Below are 21,030 nucleotides of genomic sequence, written 5' to 3'. Positions count from 1 at the left end.
CCACCACGACACATCTGTGTGACCAGCCTCCACCCTCTGACTAATCCCCTCCTCCTGATCCAATCCTCCCCAATCTGATTGATCGTCGTGCCCCCAAATCCACCCAGCAAGCTCCCACCACCCATCGAGGGCAGCATGGCCTTCTCAATTGGATCTCCATCTACAGTGAGTGGAACGCCACATCCCACGCACGAGTGAGTCGTTGGAGGCGGTAGCGGCTCAGGTGGATAGGGGCAAGGGCGTGACCACACAGGCGTAGGAGGCGGCGCGCGGGGAGCGGCAACATCGGCGGAGGGGGACGCCACTAGCAGCAGTGGAAAGGGGTTGCGGGTCGCCGCTGAAAGAACATATCTTCTTAAGTGGTTTTGGTGTTTGTGACAATGGTTGTGTTTAACTAATTATTTGTATAAGAATTGTATGATTTTAGCGATGATAATAATTGACGAAGTATTGTCCCAAAGATTGAAGAGCTTCATTTGTGTCTTGCTATTTCTCTCTATGGATGATGCATGTCATGAGAGAATTATGTGAGATTCATTATTTATATTCAAGGACTCTACTAGTGTCAAAGAAAGGAAGAAGAAAATAAATAAAGAGAAAAAAAGAGGAAAAAATAGTGTCAAAGAAAGGAAGAAGAAAATAAATAAAGAGAAAAAAAGGAGAAAAGCAGCTGGGCGCGCGGGGAAGCCCTAGCCGGTGGTACCGCCCGTGGCGGACCGGTACCACCGCCAGGCAGCCACCGGTGGCACCGCCCTTGGTACCTGTGAAGCTGAATGCTTCCAGTATACCATGACCCGCGGCCGGTACCAATACCGGTGGTACCGCCCCGGCCTGGCCGGTGGTACCGAGCATGGATGGCCGATGGTACCGGCCTCCCCCTCCTCCCGTGGCATCCATGCTCCCTTGCTCGTCCGCCCTGCTCCCACGTCAACCAAGGGGCCGGTAGTACCGACCCAACCTTGCTAGTACTACCAGCCAGGGAGCCTCCAACGGCTCGAATCAGATGGGGGTATAAAAAGGCTTCTTCTTCCCCAATGGAGTCAAATCTTCTTGCACATCTTCTTGAACTCCATTGGTAGAGCTTCGTTTCTGTAGATCTCTCTACTCCCCCACTCAAATTTCACAATATTTGAGGATTCGGTAGAGGAGACCTAGATCTATACTTCCACCAAAGGGATTGGTATTTCATCATCATTCTTAGTGGATCTTTGTGAGGTGACCTCGAAGATACTCTTCGTGTAAAGCTTCGTGGTTACATCTTGTGAGCCTCCAATTTGGTTGTGGATGTGTGCCCCAAGCTTTGTGTAAAGGTACCGCTTGTGACCTTAAGGCAACCTCTTAGTGGAGTGTGAGCTAGGCCTTTGTGGCGTTGCTCACCAAAGAATAGGGTGAGGCCTTCGTGCCGTTGGTTGGCCTTCGTGGCACCGCACCCCTCCAAACGTAGACGTACTTCCCTTTACAAGGAAGGAACTACGGGAATCATACACTCGTGTCTCTGCGTGCTCCACCTTGGTTACCTCTATCCTTTACCGCACTTTACTACTTGTATCTTGTATTGTGTATTGCTTGATTTCATCTTGTCATATATGTAAATTCACATAGTTCCATATCTAGAGAATTTACCTTTGTGTCAAGCCTGAATTGAAAAGGAATTAAAATTTGAGATATCACCTATTCACCCCCCCCCCCCCCCTCTAGGTGACATAAGATCCTTTCAATTGGTATCAGAGCCTTGGCTCTTATTCAGGCTTTACCGCCTAAGAGAGTATGTCCGAGACGGAGGCGGGTAGTTTGGAGCCCGCATCTATGGAGGACATCAAGGAATTGAAATCGTCAATCTCCTCGATGAATGAATCCATAGGTGAATTAAGGGAGATAGTGATGAGCTTTATCAAGCCAATAAACCTCCTATCCCTCCTACCACCACTACCGAGGTTGGCACTCCTAGTGCGGAAAAGACCTCCCTTGGTGCCCCTTCGGAGGCCGAAACCAAGGATGAAGAAGGTAGTGGTGAGACGCCCCCAAGATAGATCCTAATGCTCCCGGAGTGTACTCGGCGGTTTCTCCTCCGCCCGTGTACTCTCTGGATCCTCCCATTCCCCACCCTCGCGTAACTCCACGAGGAGATCCACCGGCGCTTAATCCTAATGCATTTTCCTTGTGGAAAAGTAAGATGAAGTCCTATTTAAACTCTTCATGTATTGAACTATGGAGGATTGTTGTGGAAGGATACAAGCCTAACAATCCTAACGTTTGTCTCGTAGGGAGGGAAGTGGTTGATTGTCAACTCAATGCCACAACCTTATACATGATTCAGCAAGCCATTAGTGAGGACGATAGACCCTACATCAAGAAGGCCACCACCGCCAATAATGCTTGGGACATTCTCTCCGAAGTATTCCTTGGAAGCTCAAGCATGAGGCAAACAAGTTTCAAGAGATTACCAATAAAGCCGAAGGATTCTACATGGAAAATGGTGAAGATCATCGAGTCATGTACGGCCGCCTCAAGGCTCTTGCTATCACCTTTCGAGACCTTGGTACCTCTCATGTTGATGATGATTGCATCAAGAGGAAGTACATCAATGCTCTATTTTCCTTTGAACCGAACGATCTAAGGATCCTCAAGAACAAGCACAACTTTGAGCAAATGCCCTCCAATGATGTCATGCAAGAGATGGATGCTTTCAAGGTTGAGTCAAAGATTGCGGTTGATAGTCGTGCCCGGGCCATTGAGATGAAGAGAAGTGAAAATCTTGCGTTGAAGGCGCATGTTGATGAAGAAGATGACAAAGACGAAACAAGAAGTGAAGTGGCCGCCATTGCTGCCACCTCCACACCTTGATCCCTAGTTGAGGAGAAAACTCTAGCGAGGCCACCTACTCATCAAGCTCGAGCCCCGATTGAAGAGAAGACTCCAGCGATCACACCTACTCGTCATGCTCAATCCCTCGTTGAGGAGATGATTCAAGCGACACCCTCATTTTCCAGATGCAATTTTTTTCATTATCATCATCATCTGAAACTGCTCTATTCATGAATCTGAGTTCTCGTTCATTTCTTTGTTTTATTAAACATGTCATTTCTCCTTGGATCAATCGGAAATTGTAAGATAAGAAATTTTGGGTAAAAGCTTGTTTGAGTTCGCCAAACCCCCGAACAAAAACCAGTCGAGAAACAGAATTAGAGGATCTTATTTTATCTTCGTTTTTTGCCTTGCGCTGGCCTGCCATTTGTAGCTGGCCAGGCCAGCGTCGAAGCGACTGGGTGCATGATTGGACAGAAAAGTAGCTAAGCTAGAAAAGTTGATTTCATGGGCGTGTGGACACCGTGAGCATCTCTACTATTTGCGCACGTCTGAAAGCAAATCGAATGATGAAAACTGCATGCGTACCTATACACCTGATCACAAAATCCACTCTCTTTGATTGTTTTTCCAATTTTGACATATAGGGCATGCTCATGCTATACTTCCAGTTACGTACGATATATGTGGTGCATTTTCATAGAAGATTATATGTATATATGCACATCCGATTATGTTAAATCATGAGCGCATAAGAGGAAGAAAGTTAGAGAGGGAAAACCGAGGTTACGAGTTAATTTATTCGTGCAATGTAGAGAAATTTTTATAGAACATGATAACTTTTCTCGTAACGAGTAAAAACTGGAACCCGCTCTAAACAAAAGGTACACGAGAGTTTATGAGCAATAGCCAGCTAAGAAGTGAGCTTAGCTCATTTGGTTTGGAAAGTGGATGTACAACCCAGCCATCCAGGTTCAAGCCTCAGGGACGTGGATTTGAGTTCTTATTATTTAAATAAAATAAAATCACTGTAGGGGTATCCCTTACCGTATTCCTTTCAAAAAAAGAGCAATAGCCAGCTTAAGATAATAATTGATTTGACCGCATGAAGTAAGATGCATTGGTTCATTATATATTATAGTATGATAGTTTAATGGTGAGAATAGAAGCTGACAATCTATCTGGTGATGCATATACCGAGTTTTGTTTGGGCGACTAGATATTTTTATGTCGACACGCATAGATATTTTTTGTATTTCATCTTACCTGCATTGTTACTACGAGCATTATTTGATTAGAAAGTAGAATCCATTTAATGGTGTCTTTATCTATATCTACTCCCCGCTGCTACTCGGTATCTTAGGTCCGTACATTTCTCCAAGATTTATGTGTCACTACATTTATTAAACTTACAAAGACGTAATAACTCGGAGGGACACATATAAAAATCTTCATCAAGTTGTGTTGCACGTATGTGTATTTGTAGTTAAATTTTCCTAGCTCGTTTGATCCAAGACTCTTTTCGTGCCATTAACACTTATATCATATTATTAGTTGTATATATTTTCCTGAGTCTATCCTCTTGGTTCTTTATCGAAAAAAACCTCTTGGTTCTACTAGGAAAACAGAGATATTTTCCATGTATTATTTTCATGTTCCTCAACAACGACTATATCATGAAAAAACTTTATGAGCACCTCGTATAAGTACAGTACATATTTTGCCTACACAGTTTCGAACCGGCTACCCAAGATTAATGCCTCGCTGCACCCCTCCCTAGCTACCCCACAACCACAGAGATATTTCATATATACACAGAGTAGAATATATGTAGGTAGGGCAGGCGGACATGCATAGACGCAAAATATCGTGGTCGAACATGCGAAAAATATCTTGAAGAAATATCTGTCCCTCAGTCTCTGAGCTATGCTGTGAGTGGCGGCGGAATATCCAAGTCTCTGCATCCTAGTACGCACGATCAGTGCGAGTCGCACGCAAAAAGCGCAATTATAAAATTAGGAAAAGGAAAAAACTAAAGCCGCCCGTGGGAAAGTCTGAAAGCTACGTACGGTGCTTAACGGGGCAAGTACCACCGAAAACAACAGACCCCACCGGTCAGCCTCACGTCTTGCCGCGCGGGTAGACAAGTCGTCGGAGGTTCGTCGCTCAGTGGATCTTTTCGGCCGAACAAACGGTACGCACCGTAGCGCTAGCTGTAACTCGTCACTGACATGTAGGTCCAGATGTGTGATCGGCCCACCCGCCAGCGAGATGTAGGTAGGTCTGGACCGCACCAGGCGACCCCGTGGCACACGTGGCGGCGCAATCCCGGGCGGGGAATGACGGCGATGCCCTCGGAAAAAGCGCAAAAAGCGACGAGATACTACCATTTTTCGCTTTCCGCGGGTGGGCCCACCCGGCCCGGCCTGTGGGGCCCACCACGTCGTCTCCCCTTACGCTACCACTTCTCTCTCTGCTATACTACTTGTACCGCGCCTGCCCCATTCTTCCTCTCTTTCCTTATCTCTCTTCTTCCAGCTCGTGTCCACTCCTTTGTCTCTCTCTCTCTCTCTAACCAGGGAGGAGGAGGAAAGTTTTTTTTTTTCCCGTTCGGGCTGCTGCTGGCCGCCGCGACCGGAGGGCGATTTCCTCGGACCCGTCTCCGGTTCTTCTCCGCCGCCCGGCGCTTGGGCTGGATCTGAGGAGCTACCAGCTGCTGCGGCCGCTCGCTCGCTTCAGGTGCGTTCCTCCCTCAGTCTCTCCTCTTCCTCTTTCTAGAGCTCTTCCCGCTTTGATTTGGGCACTACTTTGCTTGGATTGGGTCAAGCGTCCAGGCTATACGGCCCGGGGAATCGGGGCTTCCTTTTCTTTCCCTTGCGCATGGATTTGATTCCCTCCTACTGTATATGCTTGCTGCTCCTGCTCTGATTCCAGGATTTTTTGCTTGTTTTCGCTGGATTTAGCTTGAGATGGTCGCTTCAGACCGATTCTTAGATTTCGGTTATGTAGCTGGAGCTCCTGCCAGCTCCGATTTGCGCACTTCATCACCAAAGTGATCCCAGAAAAATAGGGGGAAAAAACCGCTTTGGCTTTCCACCACTTCTTCCATCTTCCTCTTCATCACTCTTTAATTAAACAGACTACTACTCCCCTAAAAAAAATCCTACAAAAAAAAATATAGAACTACCACTATTTGCCCCCCTACAAGAAAGCAGTATCGGGAAAAAATATCTGATTTTTCTTGTAAAATGAAAATTACAAATATTCCGTGTAAAACAACATGTGGAAGACAAAAAAAAAGGGCTCTTTTCTTTGCCACTTTGCCTGCACAAAATTCCATCTTTTGCGACGTGCACAAATGCGCACCATGGCTGCTACAATTTCTGACTTTCTTCTTCTTTTCCATTGCATTTCCACAAATATCTGATTTTTCTTGGAAAATGAAAGGTTCGGCTTTTTCTTCTTTCCCTTGCGCCTTTTGAAGGTTCCACCTTAAGAGTGGAAAACACCCTTCTGAATTTTCAACGCAGTATGATCAGTATTGTGACTGAGTATCTTTGTTTCTCTATCTGTGTCATCGGTCTTGCCACTCTTGGTTGATATTATTATCGCCTCTGTTTACAATGCTCGTCCCACACCGCATATTGTCCTTTTCAACTGTAAACAATGCCTCACCTATTGACCACTGGGTATTATATACCCCAAACAACCATTGGGAAGCAGAAAACGCACCGAAAGAGCAGAAGATCCCAACACTAGTGGTTTGTACTTTTATTGCGTGGCTTCGACTTCTTTTATGCTGGTCGGCGGAGTCCATGGATTCTACGAGCCTGTTGAAGCCTACAAATCTTCTTAATGTAGTTGGCGGCAAGACGTCACAATTAGGAAGTAGATTTTTTCGATAAGGGGCGTTTTATTACTCAAAATGTTTTTAAGCATTACACCCAGCCTCTGATAACTAGAATGCACACAGCCGTTTAGTAGTCCAGTATCAATCAAAAGGATATAAAAGAAACGATGTAAAAAAGCCAATTACTATAAAGCTCCATTGGCTTCAATCCTCCGACTATGCAGCCACCCATGTTAGGAAGTAAACTCCCTGACCGTGTTCTCCAAACCGTGTAGACACCTCCGTAAAGAGGTCTCGATCTTCCAAACGCTGAAGTGGCGACCATGAACGGAGCAAAGCTGTACACCGGTAAATAACTTGCATGATAGAGGAATTTTTGTCATTAAAAACCTTGTCATTTCTACATAGCCAAAGCGATCATGCTACCGCAATCGCTCCCACTCTGATAATAGTTTTGTACCTAGAATCCACCCCATTTAGCCAATTGTCATAGATGTTTGCAATGCTACGAGGTGGATATAAGGTAAACCCTATCTGAATGATTGACCATATAGATCTAGCAACCCGACAACTATTAGGAAGTAGATGGAAGTAGATGTATATTATCCACTGCTTTATTAGCTGATGCAAGACATCCATGTGGTGCAGCATGATTATTGCTGCACTTTCCATAGCATGATGTTAGTCTCATGTATACACCACTGAATCGACGAGACCTGGTTTCGTTTATTATCTCTATTTCTATCCTAATGAGTTCTATGGGCACCATTTTTTTATTAATTACTTTTCACTACTGTACAGGTTTCTCGTGGCTTTGAGTGATCTTCAAAGCTCGTGAAGAAGGGTTTGTTGGCCAATTAAAAGCTCCTAAAGCTGGCTTGAAGCTTCATCAATAACAAACGAGCATCATGGGGGCTCTCTGCGATTACTGCGGGGAGCATAGGTCCATGGTTTACTGCCGATCGGATTCTGCAGCTCTCTGCTTGTCATGCGACCGCAACGTGCATTCAGCCAACGCTCTTTCTCGGCGCCATTCAAGAACCCTTCTATGTGACCGGTGTTCTGCACAACCTGCCATGGTCCGCTGCCTAGAAGAGAACGCCTCCCTTTGCCAAAATTGCGACTGGAATGGGCATAGTGCTGGATCGTCCGCTGCTGGCCACAACAGACAGAATATAAATTGCTATTCAGGATGCCCATCATCTGCAGAGCTTTCGAGAGTCTGGTCATTTATTTTGGATATTCCTGATGTAGCTCCCGAGCCAAACTGTGAGCAAATAATAAGCATGATGAGCATCAGTGAAAGTGTTGTCAGTAACGGAGACAATGCTCAAGGGGACAACACTTTGTTAAATATGGCTAGCGCAACAATTACCAATAATCTTAATAATGAAGACAAGCAAAAGTCTGTGATGGGCCCATCTTCTGAAGTTGGTCCGGACCTTCTTCCACTTGCTAATGATAAGGTAGCTGTATCTGTGGATTCGACGGCAGCTAAGGTGCAGTAATATTTTTGTGTATTCCTTCCATATGCAGAGTTGATGTTTCACTTGTTCTTTGCTTATACTACCCCCACACAGCTTTCCTCCCTTCAGTTGACACACCTATGTGAAATCCTGGCCATTCAGTTTTTCCGATAAAGGGTGCTTTATTACTTAATAGTTTTAAGCATTACACCCGACCTTTGCATTACTAAGATGCACACAGCCGCTGAACATCCATTGTAGCAAAAGAGAAAAAATAAAATGGCCAAATACAATAAAACATCTTAGGAACTGTATAGACGCCTATGGTGATGGAGGACCAATCCTTAGATTAAGCTGCCCATTCAGTATGGGTAATAAATGTCCACGTGAAAGTTGGCGCACCTCAAAATCTCCTTGTTGGGTTCCTAATCCAGGAAATTGTGTATTGCATGTCCCTTCTCTGCCTTCGTTTGGCAGAAAGAATTAATGGGAAAATTCACGAAAATATGATCTTCTAATTTGTCATTAATGTGTGCTTATGGTTTCCTTCTGCAGTATACACCAGACAAACATATGTTCAGCAACAAGGACAGCATATATGAAGATTTCTCAATGGATGATATTGACCTGAGTTACGAAAATTATGAAGAACTATTTGGTAACTCTCATATTCAGACTGAAGAACTCTTTGATGATACTGGGATTGACAGTTACTTTGAAATGAAGGAAGTGCATGCAGGGAGTTCAGATGAGGTTTGTAGCTTGTTCTCAGTAGCTATTTAGTTAGTTAGCATGTATCTTTTATGCACTCTCGTGCTCCCTTTGCCAAAATTCAGTTTAAGCCTTTAATACGAAATTGAGAATTATGTACCTTGTGCATTTACAATCATTTTATTGAGAAAAACACCAGTTGTCATTATTTCCTCAAGCCCTTTATGGAAAGAGTCGTAAACATTGGCGTATTGCAACTCCTGTTCTTTTCTCTTTTGGGCTGACCTCAAAATCTCTTCGTTTTCAGAAGCCCAAGCCAACACTGCCAGCTGTATCTGCTGACTCTGGAATGTCAAATCCAGGAGTAAAAGATGATTCCAGTTTTTGCATGCCTGTTAGGCAAGCTATTTCCTATTCTGGCTTTACTGGTGAGAGCATTCCTGAAGAATACCAGGATTGTGGGGTATCTCCAATGCTCCTTATGGGCGAGCCTCCTTGGCTTCCTCCTGGCCCCGACTGCTCATTTGCTGGAATTAGAGACAGTGCAATCACACGGTACAAGGAGAAGAAGAAGAGAAGAAAGTATGTGCATTTATTTGCTGTGCATTTATTTTTCTTGGAAGGCATTGCGTGTTTTACCTGCAACAGTAATAAATATTAAATCATTGCTTCCAACTTGCCTGATTTACCAGACCTCCCTATGTAGCTAACTATTCTTCATATCTTTGGCCCTTTTGATAGATTTGACCACAAGATCAGATACGAGTCTCGCAAGGCCAGGGCGGATGTGAGAAAAAGAGTGAAGGGGCGGTTCGTTAAGGCCGGTGAAGCATATGACTATGATCCGCTCGACACAAGGAGCTACTGAATGCATAAATCTGTTATGCATGTTAGATTAGCTAAACTTAAAATCAGTGCCTATTGTGGCTGGGATAATATCACAGGCACTCAAGCAGTCTTGGCATACCCACCTCTGAAAAGAAAGCAACCAGCGAGACAAAAATATCTGAAACCTCTGCAAGGTTTCGATGATGTTCTTCCTGTGTTTCTTCTGTACAGATGATGGAATTTGCGTCTTCCATTCTTCCATTGCTCTTGGAGGAGCGATTCGAGTCACTCTCCAGTTTTGGTGTATGAACCCAACACAGCTAGCTGGACTCCTGGGTTTTTCTCTCCTTTGTACTGACTACACTATGTGGCATCAGACTTGTGGTATTACTTCCAGAAGACTTGTGGTATTACTCTCCAGTTGTGGTATTACCCTAGGCGAAAGATGGCTGTAGTTGTGTCCTCTGTGTTATATGTGAACTCGGCTGTAATCCGGAGTTTTGTTCTGCAATTATGCATGTGTAAATATCAGATCAGAAATAAGCTGGTGGTTGTAAAGCTTGTTCTTCCGAGTTGGTGGATGTGATGAGGCATGGAGCCCATGTAACTTGCCATCAATTTTGTTGGCTCTGCCCAAATAAATCAAACCTCTGATCTACTCAATGCTACAATATGTATGCTTTGATGCCATTTTTGTGATATGTTTGTTCTTTTGCAATGTATTTGTGATGTGCCCTGCAGTAGTTCTTGGTTTTATAGACCTGTTATGGAAAATGTTATATTTATCATGCAGAACCAAAAGCACAAATAAGAGCAGTACATATGTTTGCATCAGCAAACTTACATGAAAAATAATGTATGCTACTTTTACATGGACAAGCTGTATACAGCCATGAGAATATGGGTTTGACTTAGTGAACAATAGACTAGTGTAAAACAAAAGTACGAAGTTTCAATGCAAAAATGTAGAAAGATGCAATACAAAAGACTAGCAATATGTACAGAATACTAGTTAGATGAAGTGTAGGAGTATCTTAGGATACCCAAAAAATAGGGTGTAAAATAGGAACATACTAAAAACAGAAACCATCTGATCAAATCTGTAGAATTAAAGGTTTACTTGTTTAGCGAAACGCAGAAATATAAGCACCCTACCTGATACTCACTATACACACCATTTAGAAAACACATAAGCTTTGTATGATGCACCTGACAATAACACACGCTAGATGGCCGAAAGAGACCTAGCGATTCGGCTTAACTATGAAATGGGTTGCAAAGATAACTCTTGTGGCTTCGCTGAAGGACCACTGCGTGAAGAAACATTTGTTCCATTCCTTTGATTTTCTTGTTCATTCGAAAGAGTGCAAGTGTTGAGAAGAACAGTAATTTACCTATAGGGAGTAACAACTCCTGGTGTTTCTAATCTAACATGAAGGCTATATTTGAACACTCAATCCTACCACATTCTTGGTTCTGCTGTTGATTCTACAATCAGATTCACTATGTACAGTGCCCGCCCAGACTCAAAATCAAGGTATCGCCAGGAGATGCTTTCTGGCGTTCCATCCCTATGTGCACCAGCAAAAGTACGATATAGAAAAAAATAGCTCCTATTTAACTGGTACAAATTCCTTCTCTAGCTGGCTAAATATCTTCTTGAGGCGAGAAGATATTTTGGATGCCACCTCCTGCGTGATCTTCTTTCGATTCTTGCAGCTCTTTAACCATGAGATGCCAATAGATACCTGTACAGTGCATGACTTCTGCTTCGATGCAATCTGCTCCAACTGGTACCGAATATGGAGCTGTTGGAATAAGAATGAGGATGTCATGTATAGGTAAAATGTCGAAAATATAACATTTCCATGAGGAAAAATGTTATCTTGGATAAAAACCAAGGGTCTGTTTTGATTCTAGAACAAACTGCAATTTAGTGGCACGTATAATTCAAATATATGGCCTATGTTTAGATATATGATAAAATAAATAATTGAATACGAGGAAATTGTTACTTACATTGAAGCATTCACCGACAGGGATACCTTCGAATGTAACTACTTCTTCAACAAGCCACCCATTCTTATCAGGCAACGGGGACCTCTGTTGGGTGCTCATTACTTCCCCCTCATGGCGTGATGATTTCTTGTCAATCCTGTAATGGACTTGCCTCTGGTAAACATCTGCCCTGACTGGTTCCCATGCTGTAACAGAGTAATCCATACAACCAACTTTCTCCATCATTTGACGCTCCACAGGACCACCCTCAAATATCCCCATGAGTGTTGACACCTAAATGAAAAATAGAAGTTGGTTTGGTTTGAACTTAAAGTTGTAATTGCTGCACTCGTCATGCTTGACATAGTGGATTGCACATCAAAGTCAGATGGAATAAGGAATCTTACATCCAGATGTTTTGTAGATTTAAATATTTCTGACATTTTGGCATCCTCTATCTCTAAGAAAGATGCACTTTCCTCATTTTGGAGGTCTTCAGTATCTGATTCCTCTTCTACCAGCTGAATTTTTTCTTCCGGGGTCAAGGATCGGGCCTTCCACAGTGCCATTATTGTCCTGCAAAGTATGCAACAAGCAAATTAGGAAAAAAAACGTGCTCATGAAGTAAATTGGATAATAAGTTAGTGTCCTTTGAACTAAAGTAGTTTATTGCGATGACCAGCATCCAAGAAACTGAACTTACTTTTGTGCCGCATTGAATGACACAAAAGATTGGAAATGAAACTTGAGTCTCCCTTCATCATCCAGTTGCTTTGCACCATGCTTTGCATCCAATCCTCTGCCCTTGCGAAGAATAATCAGCAGGCATGGGCTCCCCATCGAAGCTAGGGTTGCCGGAACAAATTGGATATCTTCAATATCTTCCCAAAGAAAGAAGAATTTCGTTTTGTGACCAAAAATATTCGTGTAGAACCCAATAATTCTTGGAGATAAGAACAAGCGACCCTGCAAGACAGCAAAAGCTAAGCACTCAAGCAGGCACATAAGAAAACAGAACTTTATGTCAAATGCTGGTGTAAATTCAGGCCCACAGTAGCATGCCCATGCGGAAAATGACACTTGGTATTAATCTCAAGCATGGTTGGCAGACAATGGTAGGTAATATTTGTTGGTCGGAGACGAGGATAATTGAAGCAGAACATGCAGACGAGAAAGTTAGTATTGTTCAAACTGGGTTCACAAAATGAATAATTTCGAGTGGACTCTTTGTACTACGTCATACGGGCAAAAACTGAGACTACCGTATGTAGATTTGCACATTTCATAATCTTAAAAGACAATTGGGCTGTAGCCGACTCTTTAATTTGACAATACTGAATCCACTTTTGTCACCACAGGTATTAGGAAATGAATGAGGGCTCGCCCACTGCAAGGCAGAAGAGCAGTACGGGCAAACATGCAAAAGCAAATAAACCTGTGTGAGCATCTTGCGCTTTAAATGGCAAGTAAAATCATTGATAAGGAATTCTTCTGGTGGCAAAGAAAAGGTCTTCTGAAACTCTAAGTTTGTGTGAGGTGACCGCATAGCAATCTGCATAATAAGATTTCCCTCTGTTAGTCAGACATCAATTACGTGATCTTATATACACCAACTTTTGTCCTGCATACTTGCGCATTTCAAAAGTGGCAAAAGAAAATACTTAAATGAAGAGGAAGTGTACAAACTTTGTTCTTTTCCTTATAGTGCACATATGATCATATTCTTACACAGATTTTTAGCAAGTGTACATATTCTAGATTTACGAATTCCTTGAAGCACACAATGGTAATATTTTTCTCGAACACACACCAAAGCGTGTGTCTTTGTATATTACAAGAAAAACTGCAAAGAAAGCAGGTTGTACAACAACGTAGCCAGGCTACAAGAAAGAGAAAAACAAGAAACAAGGAAACGAAAGAAGGGGAAAAACTATATAAGGCTAACATTTGTTAGCCTGACATGGTCATGTTCTGACAATGGTAATATTTGTATGATAGGAGTGTATGATCCTAATAGTAGAATTTGTTTTCACTAGTTGACCATAGGGAATAGGGTCCTACCTTTCTGCCAACCTCTTTCTCCATCCTGTCTAGGTAATCCTTCACGACTTCTGTACCCCTTGAGTTGTTCAAGAAAATTCTCAAATGGAGTTTTGACTGACATGCTTGCGCCAGTTTTCCCTTCAGAGGAATCCATATGTCGGAAAGCTCGGATATATTATATTTCAAGAAATTTACTTCAGCATGACCAAGGGAGGCAACTTCATCAAAGGGTCCATCAAAATCATACACGTTTATTTCCATCACTGAGGGTGGATCTTCCATGGCATCAAATTCAAAAATTTCTGCAAATTTTGAAAAGGCTGTAAAACAACATTGCAGATTAAAAATCTACCTAGCAGTACTGATCCTTAGAGCCGAGTAACACATTTTGGTTATTGGACTTATAATGTTATGCAGTACGTTAGTTAAAGTAAAATGCTGGCCAATATAAAATAGGTCAAAAGAAACAGACTTCACAATGCATATATCTTGCGAGTTATGCAATGGATAGCAATATTGCAAGCAAAATAGCAGTTTTACCGTTCCACTGAGGCCTGAGAGTATGAAACTTAATCGAACTTGTCTTTGTCTTTCCATTGCAAGTAAATACGACATATGGATCAGAGTAGCCAGATGATTTGGTTGCTGCTAAGTTGGCCCCATCAATCAGAGCAACAGTCAGCAGCCAGCCATTTCCTTTTGCTTTGACTCCATGATCCCTGCCTATACATTCCAAAAGATCATGTGAGTGACGTTTCTCAATATGTGCAGATTGTAGGAGTATATGGTTGGAACATTAACTGACAGCTTTGTTTAATAAAATAAAAAATAACAGAAACCCTTTTTAGTATCAGGAAATGACTAATAAAGCACTTGTGTGGAAGCTTAATTATATGGTAACTTGTGACCTTCGAGTGCCATGAACTGCAGGATTTATCTGTTGAAAATTTATTCACAGTGGTTCCTTCAAATAACACTTCAGTTTATGCATACTGCCTCTATATAGAAAGGAATAGAACGGCAAAAACAGAAAGGAGAGTATGTACTACCTCTTTGCCTCTTTGCCTGGACGAAACGTGCAATCATATTAAGGACACGCTGTCCTTGCAGAACAAGAATCCCACAAACTACAACTTCACCAACAGAATCTGGCAAGTCCAAGCCTGGGAACTCGAGACCTTGGATTATACTAGGACCTGCCAGGACGATGTGCGTAAAGACATAGATGAACGCAAACAGCGAGGATATAACAGTAACATTTCCGAAGATCCGAAAAGCTAGCTTCCAATCAGATTCTGTTTCTGGTTGCACCGAAGACAGGCTTTCGATATTTGTCGTGGCCGTGTCCTTAGCATCAACTGGCCTGACATGCCGGGCAAGGAGCTCAGAGAACTGATTGTAATTATCCTTCAACCCTTGCTTCGCACCATTTTCTATCATCCCCTTCATCATGGTGCTTTGCACGAAATTTAAGCGCCAAGAGATCACAAGATGCGAAGATTTCTCACCATCTGCTAGTTCAGGCCCTGGCATTATACATGTTAAAATCTCCACCCTGAAATTGTTGCCAAAAGGGACATCAGGAGTATCGACATCCGCCAGAACTGCATACATATCTCCATCTGCCTTCTGGTATGTCACTTCTTCTGTTGCTTTCACGGCCTTAATTAGCTTAGTGGCAGCTCTTGTGTAGCTTACTACCCTCTTCAAGACCTGACCATCACTTTCAAGCCTCCATGGTTGAACATCAAGACCAGTGGTCCCTTGCATCTCCGCAAGCGATTGCAGAAAATCAGAACTCGGCGAGAAAAGAAGCACATTCAAGTCACTGGGCGCGACAGCGTAAACCTGATCAATGAGAACACCTGCAAAATTCTCAGGCATGTCGCTCCCTTCATGCTGAGATGCGTAGGCTTTCAGCAGTTCATCGAAGGACATGTTCGCACTAGCTTCAGAATCCTGCTTATCAGAGACTTGTGGGCTAGTCGACGGCGTTTCTTCTTCGAGAGTATCCAAACCGCGGTCATGCTTGGAGACAGGTGGAAGAAGAGAAGCTTCCGCTTCTCTTGGTTTCGCTGCGAAGATCTGCTGTAACCGGTTGATGAATGATGGTCCGCCATTCGGTTTATCCTCTTTGGAGATATCTGGTTCATCACTCCCTGGTACTGCTACTGGTGTGGATGGTTCTATAGGGATATTTGGTAGAGAAGACCCCTTCCTTAGTTCAGCCGATTTGTCTGAACTGGATGTAAACTCGTCTGAGCCCCAGTGCGCGAGCGCCGCCGTCGTCGTGGTTGTCTCTTCGGGGTAGCTCTGGGACAGAGATATAGCGAGGCGGATTTCTCCTGCATGTAGATACTTGTTAACCACCAGAGCACAATTATCAGCATGAAACAACTGACGAGCTGACAGAGCAATATGAACTGACAGAAGAAAGAAAAAGGTGTGCACCGTAGTCTCGGATGGTCTTGGACTTGCTGCTCTTGGGCATGAGCCGGTACCACTGCGTCCCCAGGGAGCGGCCGTCGGCGTCGAGGACCGCGGAGAGGGGCACCTTGACCTGGCCGAGGAAGTCGTCGGAGAAGTACTTGTCCTCGTCGACGACGGAGATGCGGAGCTCCTCCCCGAGGTCGCCGACGCGGAAGGCGAACTCCTCGTCCCAGGCCGGGGTCGGGGAGCGCCTGATCGCCTTGGTCCGCGCCCGCTGCCGGCCCAGCTGCAGCCGCGCGTACGGGTCGCCCGCCGCCTCCGCCGCCGCCGCCGCAGGGGAAGGGAGGAGGTTCCGGGCCTCGAGCACGCGCACCACCAGCCTCATTTGGTCGGGGAGATAAATTCGGATTTGGGAGGCGTCCGTGTGCAGCTTGCGAGTTCCGAGCGAGCAAGGAAGGAAGCTAGCAGACCGGAGAAATCGATACAGATTTCAGCGCCGCGATTCTTGGAAGAAGGCCAAGAAGCTTCCTTTGTGGAGCAAGAAAGGAAAGAAATCCCCAGAGGGTATTAGGATTGGAATACTATCAAGAAAGATGGCGGCAGGCGCCGGACGGGTTGGCGCCGGCCCGGGAAAAGACGAACACGGCGAGCAGGGGGTTCGGGTTCCGGCGGCCGGGGAGAGGAGGAGGAGGATGAAGATTTCTTGGGGCAAGGGTTCACGGGGAGGGAGGAATGGGCGGTCGGTTTCGGGCATTGAAAACTTCTTCGATTTGGGGAAGGAGGGAGAGGGAGACGGGAAAAGGAGGATTTTTGGAAGAGGAGGAGCGAGCGGCTGCACTCCCCGCGTCGTCTCTCCGGCCGTGCTGACTTTGAAACTGCTTCCCTAGCCAGTCAGGTCGTGCGTCCGCTCGTTCATCATACCCGTTTCACCACTCACCGTCAAAGGGGAAAACCATGGGACTAAGAGCATCTCGAGTCGCGTCTCCTAAAATATTTTCAAATTGAGCGTTTGAAAAATGTGTTTTGTTCGTGTCGCCTCTAAATATATTTTTAAAGCTTTTTTAATACACAATCATTTATCAAATATAACATAGGAATAAATATGTTTGCAGAGATAGTTTTCAAATTAAAATACAACAAACAATAAAACAACTAAACAAATATAATAAATAAGGCTAGATCAAGGTGCCGCGGCATTTCCTTTGATCCTCCACAAATACTCAACGAGATCAGCTTGAAGATGATCATAAATATTGCTGTCACGGATCTCTGCGTGCATGGCAAGAAAATCAGCAAAATCTGCAGGCAACTCCAACCTCCGCAAAAGGGCCCTCACGCTAATAGGGACCAACATGTGTCCTGACATGATTTTTGCGGTCATCCTCGATGATCATGTTGTGCATGATCACACAAGCCTGCATCACCTCCCACATTTGATCGTGAGACCATCTTAGAAAAGGGTACCGGACAATGGCAAATTGTGCTTGAAGCACACCAAATGCCCGCTCGACATCCTTACTGCAAGCCTCCTGTCGCGTAGCAAAGTGAGAATTCTTCAGACCTGATGGATTCGAGATTGTTTTGACAAAAGTGGCCCATTTTGGATATATACCATCGACTAGATAATAGCCTTTGGTGTATTGGTGGCCATTGACCTCATAGTTGCATGGTGGAGCATGCCCTTCCACTAGTCTGCTGAACACTGGAGACTGCTGCAACACGTTGATGTCATTGTGTGATCCCGCCATGCCAAAGAAAGAATGTCAAATCCACAGGTCATAATCTGCCACAGCTTCAAGCACCACACTGCAATATCCATGACGCCCTTTGTATATACCTTGCCAAGCAAACGGACAGTTCTTCCATGATAAGTGCATGCAATCGATGCTTCCAAACATTACGGGAAATCCTCTGGCAGCATTTTGTGCCATGATCCTTGCAGTCTCTTCCTCAGTTGGCCCTCTCAAGTAGTATTTGCCAAACTTTTCCACCACAGCTTGACAAAACTTGTACATGCACTCAATGATAGTAGACTCACTCATGCGAAGGTAGTCGTCATGTGTATCGGCAGATGCTCCATATGCAAGCATCCTCATGGCAGCGGTGCACTTCTGAATCGACGAGAACCCGACAACGCCTACAACGTCGAGCTTGAGCTTGAAATAGGGGTCGAACTCTCGAATGTCGTGGAGGATATTCATGAACAGACCCTTGCCCATTGATACGTCTCCGACGTATCGATAATTTCTTATGTTTCATGCCACATTATTGATGATATCTACATGTTTTATGCATACTTTACATCATATCTATGCATTTTCTGGAACTAACCTATTAACAAGATGCCGAAGAGCCAGTTGTTGTTTTCTGCTGTTTTTGGTTTCAGAAATCCTAGTAAGGAAATATTCTCGGAATTGGACGAAATCAACGCCCAGGGGCCTATTTTCACACGAAGCTTCCAGAAGACCGGAGAGTCAACGAAGTGGGGCCACGAGGTGGCCAGGAGGTAGGGCGGCGCGGCCCCACCCTTGGCCGCGCCGACCGTCTCCCTGGGCCCTCGTGACGCCCCTTGACCTGCCCTTCCGCCTACAAATAGCCTTCGTCGCGAAACCCCCAAAGTGCAGAGAGCCACGATACGGAAAACCTTCCGTAGACACCGCCGCCAATCCCATCTCGGGGGATTCAGGAGATCGCCTCCGGCACCCTGCCGGAGAGGGGAATCATCTCCCGGAGGACTCTACGCCGCCATGGTCGCCTCCGGAGTGATGAGTGAGTAGTCTACCCCTGGACTATGGGTCCATAGCAGTAGCTAGATGGTTGTCTTCTCCTCATTATGCTTCATTGTCGGGTCTTGTGAGCTGCCGAACATGATCAAGATCATCTATCTGTAATGCTATATGTTGTGTTTGTTGGGATCTGATGAATAGAGAATACTATGTTATGTTGATTATCAATTTATGTCTATGTGTTGTTTATGATCTTGCATGCTCTCCGTTATTAGTAGAGGCTCTGGTCAAGTTTTTGCTAGTAACTCCAAGAGGGGGTATTTATGCTCGATAGTGGGTTCATGTCTCCGTGAATCTGGGGGAGTGACAAAAACCTCTAAGGTTATGGATGTGCTGTTGCCACTAGGGATAAAACATTGATGCTATGTCCGAGGATGTAGTTATTGATTACATTACGCGCAATACTTAATGCAATTGTCTGTTGTTAGCAACTTAATACTGGAAGGGGTTCGGATGATAACCTGAAGGTGGACTTTTTAGGCATAGATGCATGCTGGATAGCGGTCTATGTACTTTATCGTAATGCCCAATTAAATCTCACAATACTCATCATAATATGTATGTGCATGGTCATGCCCTCTCTATTTGTGTTATCACCAGAATTTGACCGAGTCAGAGGTGGGCCGTGATCAAGATGGATTTAAAGAATATACATGGAAGAAATACGTGAATCGGCCTGTTATGCAAAGTTTGGGCTAGTTGGCCCGTGTATCTGTAATATAGTAGGATACGTGTCGTTTAGGTAGAGTTTGTCTCGTGCACGGTGGGGATTATTCCCACGTTAGAAAGTCCCCTGGACTATAAATATGTATCTAGGGTTTATGGAATAAACAACAACCAACGTTCAACCAACAAATCAATCTCGGCGCATCGCCAACTCCTTCGTCTCGAGGGTTTCTACCGGTAAGCATCATGCTGCCTAGATCGCATCTTGCGATCTAGGCAGCAGAAGCTTTATGTTGTTCATGCGTTGCTTTAAATCTTTGAAGCCTTTTGATGGCGAGCAACGTAGTTATCTTAGATATGTTAGGGTTAGCATTGTTCTTCGTATCATATGCTATCGTAGTGCAACCCTTGCATATCTAGCCGCCCTCACACCTATCTTAGGTGTGGGGACGGCACCCCGCTTGATCATTATTTAGTAGATCCGATCCGTTACGGTTGCTCCTTGTTCTTCAAGGATTAGTTTAATATCTGCAATAGTTAGGCCTTACAAAGGGTTGGAGGATCCAGCGGCACGTAGGGTGTCGTTTGCTAGTCCTAGACAGGATGTTCCGGGGATCAACCTCGTGTTGGTTTTTAGGCCTTGTCTAGGATCGGCTTACGATCACCGTGCGTGGCCGCGAGGCCCAATCGTGAGTAGGATGATCCGATTATGCGGTGAAAACCCTAAATCGTCGTAGATCGTTTTAGCTTTATCTTGATCAAGCAGGACCACCATATATTCGTGCACCTCGTACGAATCATGGGTGGATCGGCTCCTTGAGCCGATTCACAGGATAACCTGAGAGCCGATCGAGGCTCGTATTTAATGTTTACGTGTATGCCATGCAGGAAACTAAGCGAGGCATCTCCATCACCTTCCTGACCAGGTATAGGTCAGGTGGCACGCCCTTGCATCAGCATCGGACGTGTGTACCAGAGGCTTTGCGGGCCGTCGCTCGGAGGGACCAGGGCCAGCCGCAGCCCTAAGTTGTTCCCGGCTCTACTGTGTTGCCCGCGCTGCTCGCCGGTGGGTTTCGACCGCAACACATTCTGGCACGCCCGGTGGGACAAGCTTCGTCATCAACCACATCGCCATCTACCTCTGAGATGGCGGACGGCACTCCAGTCACGTACGAGGATCTGACCGACGAGCTCAAGAAGAAGTATGACGAGGTCAAAGCAATCCTCGAAGCTGACCTCATCGGCTCTTTCCACAGAACCCGTTCACATGGCATCAGGTGGAAGGGGTTCACGCCTGATGGTGCACTCGATGGGATAGACCTCTCTGCCCCGTCAGAAGAACGCACCAGGTCCCTGCGGCAGGAGATCAACTACTTGGTGGCTCACTCGCTACACCGCCACTCTGAGAACCTGGTAAACACGTTGGAGCGTGTCGCTCTTCGGGTGA

At 44.8% G+C, this 21,030-nt stretch overlaps 2 protein-coding genes across 2 annotated transcripts; one reads left to right on the top strand and one right to left on the bottom strand.

Moving 5' to 3' along the window:
• Nucleotides 1–5,323: 5,323 nt before the first annotated feature.
• LOC127317176 (zinc finger protein CONSTANS-LIKE 9) lies at nucleotides 5,324–10,323 on the top strand. The gene is made up of 5 exons (XM_051347700.2): nucleotides 5,324–5,544; nucleotides 7,457–8,154; nucleotides 8,677–8,874; nucleotides 9,140–9,414; nucleotides 9,574–10,323. Exons 2-5 carry the CDS (start codon nucleotides 7,564–7,566, stop codon nucleotides 9,698–9,700), a joined length of 1,191 nt encoding a protein of 396 aa, XP_051203660.1. The 5' UTR covers nucleotides 5,324–5,544; nucleotides 7,457–7,563; the 3' UTR covers nucleotides 9,701–10,323.
• A 652-nt stretch (nucleotides 10,324–10,975) lies between these two features.
• LOC127317175 (C2 and GRAM domain-containing protein At1g03370) lies at nucleotides 10,976–17,028 on the bottom strand. The gene is made up of 9 exons (XM_051347699.2): nucleotides 16,153–17,028; nucleotides 14,751–16,046; nucleotides 14,242–14,424; nucleotides 13,720–14,003; nucleotides 13,094–13,210; nucleotides 12,362–12,624; nucleotides 12,066–12,234; nucleotides 11,680–11,952; nucleotides 10,976–11,468 (listed from the first exon to the last, which is right to left on the bottom strand). The coding sequence occupies exons 1-9, from the start codon at nucleotides 16,514–16,516 to the stop codon at nucleotides 11,274–11,276; spliced, it is 3,144 nt and encodes a 1,047-aa protein (XP_051203659.1). The 5' UTR covers nucleotides 16,517–17,028; the 3' UTR covers nucleotides 10,976–11,273.
• Nucleotides 17,029–21,030: the final 4,002 nt, after the last annotated feature.

Source organism: Lolium perenne, chromosome 7 (assembly GCF_019359855.2).
Source record: "Lolium perenne isolate Kyuss_39 chromosome 7, Kyuss_2.0, whole genome shotgun sequence".
In the NCBI taxonomy this organism is placed as follows: Eukaryota; Viridiplantae; Streptophyta; class Magnoliopsida; order Poales; family Poaceae; genus Lolium; species Lolium perenne.
Note: the sequence above shows the minus strand (reverse complement) of the source record. Positions and strands in the feature narration are given on the sequence as shown.